Raw genomic sequence first — 6,025 nt, forward strand, 5'->3', positions numbered from 1 at the left:
TGTTGTTATTATAGGCCCTTAAAATATAATATCATACAATTTATATATTTTTTATATTCATAATTTTTTACTCATAAAATAAGCTAAAAACTTAAAAACATATAAAAATATTATATGTTAATATTATATAAATTCTTTTTTTATATATGAAAAAAATACTCCTTTCTTTTTATTATTTTTTATTATATATATATATATTATATATATATATATATATATTTATAATTTTTTTTTTTTTTCTTTCCTTTAAATTTCGCATTTTGTTTTGTATGTATATATATTATTATTATTATAATACTTTATTTTATATATTTCAAAAAAAAAAAATTTTTTTTTCATATTATATATATATATATATATATTTATAATTTTTTTTTTTTTTTTTTCCTTTAAATTTCGCATTTTGTTTTGTATGTATATATATTATTATTATTATAATACTTTATTTTATATATTTCAAAAAAAAAAAAAAAAAAAAAAAAAAAAAAAAAAAAAAATACAGAGATAAGATATATTATATATATTTTTTCTACATGTTAAAAAGAATATATAAAAAATACAAATATAATAAAAAGTATTTATAATTTATATATATATAATAATATATTTATTTTAATATGTAATATGCTAATAAAGAAAGTATCATATGCATAAAATATAATGTTAAAAAATATTTAAATATAAAGTATTAAAAAAAAAAAAAGAAAAAAAAAATTAGTATTTTTTTATTATTATTCTATAATGATTTATATATATATTATTATATATATATTCATATTAATATATAAAAAAATTTATTAAAAAATTACTTTTTTTTTTTATTTTTTTATTTTTATATATAATATATTTAAAAACATGTGATAATAATATATATAAATATATTTATTTATTTATTTAATATCATTATATATTTATTTATATAGATAATATAATATTTATATTTTTTTCATTTAAATATATATTACAAAAAAGAAAAAAACAAAAAATAACAATTTTTTCTACATTTTATAAATGATTATATAAATAAATACAATATTATAATATTAATATATATACATATAAAAAATAGTACTATAAAAATTATATTATATATTTTTTATATATAACAAATGATATGATAATTAAAATTTATATATATCATATTTACATACTTCATTTAATTATATATATAAAAAAAAAAATATTATAGATCTTTATTTTGTAATCTTATTTCAAACTTACATATATATATCATAGAATATTTTTTATTTTTACCTGCAGATTTTCATTTTTCCTTTTCACATAAATAATTATATATATTAAGCTTGTACATGAAAAAAACAAAAAAAAAAAAAAAAATTATATATTATATATATATATATATAGAATAAATACTACGTACATATATATGTGTTAATTTGTGTATATATATTATAACACTATATACTCTTATAGCCATACCATAAAAATATTGTAAAAAAAAATATTGAAGTAATTAATAGGGGGTATGAGTTATTATTATAGATATGCGAATAAATATAAATGTATATAAATGAACTTTTATTTTGCTTATTTTATTTTTATTTATTTATTTATTTATTTATTTTAAGGCACATTTTTTTTATTTTGTATCAAGAAATAAACAATTAAAAAGAATAAGATATAATTTTATGTATTATAAATAGAAGTATATATATATATATATATATATATATATATATATACATATAATATTATATTTTCTCCTTTTATTAAATATACTCTTTTTTCTCCATTTACATTAAGTGCTGTATTATTATATAATAATATATATACATTTTTGCACAAATATATAAAACCTATATATATATATATATATAATACATAATATTTTAACAAGTAGTAAAAATATATTTTTTATATATTTCATTGTTCATATATATATACATACATAATAAGGGAATAAGAAAAATATATATTTTTTTTATATTTATATATAAATGTATAAGTGTATAAAATATATTTTTTTTATTTTCAATAATATATATTTTTAACAAATAAGATATTTTCTTAAGAATATATATATTATATATATATAATAAAAGTACATAAAAGGAACATAAGAAAAAAAGTAAAAAATATATATTTTATGCAATTATATTTATAAAAAAAATGTACATTTATGTATAAGCTATTTTGTGAAACCAAAATAAGTTCTTAAAAAAGAAGCAAGAAAAAAAAAATATATATATATAAAAATAACCAATTGCAAAGAAAGAGATAAATACAGAAAAAATAAAATAATATAATATAAAAAAGAAAAAGAAAATATTATAAAAGAGAAAAAAAAAAATAAAATAAATAAAAATATATATATATATATATATATAATTAAAAGCGTATATACAAAGATAAAGAAAAAGGAAAATACCTATATACACAAATATAAAGAAAATTTCTTATTTTGTACACATAATAAAAATTCACATATATATAATATTAAATAAAAAAAATAATAAACTAGAATACTTAAAATAGAAGAATTTTATTTTTTTATGAAGAAAGAAAGAAAAAAAAAAACTAACATCATCTATATATTTTTTTATATATATACACATATGTTTATAACTTTAATGTATATTGATTAAAAATACACAAATATTTATTTATTTTATATCACGAAATTGGAATTTTTGGCCCAAGGAAGAAACTATAACATATTGAAATTAATGTTATTTAAAATAATAAAAAAAAAAAAATTTAAGAATATTATAATTATAGCTTATACGAAAAAAGGAAAACAATATAGTAAAAGAGAAGAACCCTACTAATACACCTGCACGTATATACCCACGAACATATTTATTTGTAAATATATTTATCTGTTTATATATATATTATATATATATTACATAAATCTTTCATAAGTCTATAACTATTCTGAAAAAATGACAAACATGAATTATAATAATAGCAATATGAACAGCGGATATAATAAGAATGAAGAAGGAAGCTTATATGTAAGAAATAGCTACGCATCAAATACAAATGATAATATGTCTAATACCTATAATAAGGGTAGTGTTGTTGCAGAGGATGGATCTACTAACAATTTTGTATATAACCAAGTAAGAAATAATAAAAGAGAAATGAACCATATGGCAGCAAATAACAGTAATGGAAGTAGGAATTTTAGTGTTGAACATGTGAATGCTAATAATGAGAATGTAGGATTAAACGATACCACTAATAATAATAGTAATAATAGTAATAATAATAATAATAATAACAACAATAATAATAATAATAATAGTAGTAGTAGTAGTGCTGGTGTTGTTAGGAATGTTGATAATAATAGATCGTACATGAATTATGTTGATAAAAATAATAATGCAGACAATATGAAGAATAATTTTGGTAATAATAAATATTATGATAATCAAGGAAATAATGAAAATAATATGATGCATGATCAAATGAAAGGAAGTTTAAATGTTGGTGGTATGAATTCTTTTAATAATAATCATAATGTAAATAATTTAAATAATATGCAAATGGAAAATAATAGATTAATGTTCGATAATAATAATAATAAAAGAAATAATAATTATATGAACAACAACAATAATAATAATAATAATAATGGAAGAATGGAAAAGCCCAGATATAAACCTCCTATGTTAAGAAATCAAGGTAATTTTCACAACAATAGAAATAATTTTAATAGAATGAATTTTAATAAAGGTGGAGGAAATAACAACTTCAATAACAACAATAATAATAATAATTCGTTTCCAAGAAATTATACTATTCCTCAAACTGCATGGGCCACAAGAGACAATAGAAGATATTACCCTGAAAAAGAAGAAGAAATATATTCAAATGTAAAAAGTGAAAAGGGTGTTAATTTTGATTTATATAATTCTATACCTGTAGAAATTAGTGGATTTAATAGTGAGAATGTTGCAGCCATAGAAACATTTGATGATCCATCATTAAATTTGAATGAATTATTATTATCAAATATTAAGAAAGTAAATTATGATAAGACAACACCTATACAAAAATATAGTTTAAATATTATTATGAATAGAAATGATTTGATAGGTGTAGCCCAAACAGGTAGTGGAAAAACAGCTGGGTATTTATTACCAATAATAAATCATATGCTAATTAATGATCCACCAAAACATACATATTATGAACAAAATAATAAAACATCAAATTATTATTTTAATCGTGTATGTTTACCCATTTGTTTAATATTAGCTCCCACTAGAGAATTAGCTGTACAAATATTTTATGATGCTAAAAAGTTTTGTTTTGAAACAGGTATAAAACCAGTAGTATTATATGGAGGAAATAATATAAAAACACAATTATCTAATTTAGATAAAGGAGCAGATATAATAGTTGCAACACCTGGAAGATTAAATGATATATTAGAAAAAGGGAAAATTAAATTATTCCTTACCACATTTTTAGTATTAGATGAAGCTGATCGTATGCTAGATATGGGTTTTTCACCACAAATAAGAAGTATTGTAAATGATTATGATATGCCAGGAAATGATAATGATGTACATACTAGTGAAAATAAAGTAGAATATAAAAAATATTGTAATGATATTATAAAGAGACAAACTATTATGTTTAGTGCAACATTTAGAAAAGAAATACAAGTGTTAGCAAAAGAATATTTATGTAAGTATACATTTTTACTTGTAGGTAAGGTTGGTAGTACAAATGAATATATTAAACAAAATTTGGTATTTGTAGAAGAAGAAAATAAATGTAATTATTTATTGAATCTATTAGCAGAAAATAATAGTGGATTAACTATTTTATTTATTGAAACAAAAAGAAAAGCAGATATTATTGAAAGATTTTTAAATAACCAGAAATTAAATGCTGTATGTATACATGGAGATAAAAGTCAAGATGAAAGAGAACGAGCACTAAAACTATTTAAAAGAGGTATCAAAAATATTTTAGTTGCAACTGATGTAGCAGCAAGAGGTTTAGATATATCAAATATTAAACATGTTATCAATTTCGATTTACCAAGTAATATAGATGATTATATTCATAGAATTGGAAGAACTGGAAGAGCTGGAAATATTGGTATAGCAACATCATTTGTAAATGAAGACAATAAAAATATATTTAAGGATCTATTAGCAACATTAGAAGAATGTAATCAACAAATACCTCGTTGGTTTTTAAATCTAGTTATGAAACATACAGCAAGTGCAAGAGCTAATAGAAATTATAAATATAAGTTTATGAAAAATAAAAATAATTTTAACAACAGATTTAATAATAATAATATGGATAATAGAAATTTTCATATGAACAATAATATGCACATGAATAATAATAATAATAATAATAACAATCCATTTAATAATAATAAGGGACCATTTAATAATTATAACCAACAACATCATCATCCTTTTAATAATAAAAATAATAATGCTTTTAATAATAATAACCCAGGTGCATTAGCATTTGCTAACAATCCATTTAATAATAACAATATGTACCCCAATAATAATAATAATAATTTCCCATATAATAATAATAATAATAACCCATTCAATAATAACAAGTATAATAACAACTTCAAAAAATTTGATGATCAAAAGTTCCAAAGAAATAATTTCCAAAATGTAGATGATAATAATAATGAAGCATGGTAAATTCACATATCAACTAAATTAATATTATATATATATAAATAACTTTTATTTTCTTTTTTTTTTTTTACCTTTTTTCCACACATTATAATATACTATTCAGATGTTAAAAGTTGTATTTTAAGATTTATTCGAAATTTTTAAAACCTATCCATTTCTCCAAAAAAAAAAAAAAAAAAAAAAAAAAAAAAAAAAAAAAAAAAAAAAAAAAAAAAAAAAAAAAAAAAAAAAAAAAAAAAAAAAAAAAAAAAAAAAAAAAAAAAAAAAAAAAAAAAAAAAAAAAAAAAAAAAAAAAAATTTAATTTTTTTTTTTTTTTTTTTTTTTTTTTTTTTTTTTTTTTTTTTTTTTTTTTTTTTTTTTTTTTTTT

The 6,025-nt window shown here is 17.1% G+C and overlaps 1 protein-coding gene across 1 annotated transcript; it reads left to right on the forward strand.

Annotated features, from left to right (window-relative positions):
* Positions 1–2,906: 2,906 nt before the first annotated feature.
* On the forward strand, positions 2,907–5,660 carry PGSY75_0810600 (putative RNA helicase; the record flags this gene model as incomplete). Its single annotated transcript, XM_018785232.1, has 1 exon — positions 2,907–5,660. One exon carries the CDS (start codon positions 2,907–2,909, stop codon positions 5,658–5,660), a length of 2,754 nt encoding a protein of 917 aa, XP_018642199.1.
* Between the last annotated feature and the right edge of the window lie 365 nt (positions 5,661–6,025).

This window comes from Plasmodium gaboni, chromosome 8 (genome assembly GCF_001602025.1).
Source record: "Plasmodium gaboni strain SY75 chromosome 8, whole genome shotgun sequence".
Classification (NCBI taxonomy): domain Eukaryota; phylum Apicomplexa; class Aconoidasida; order Haemosporida; family Plasmodiidae; genus Plasmodium; species Plasmodium gaboni.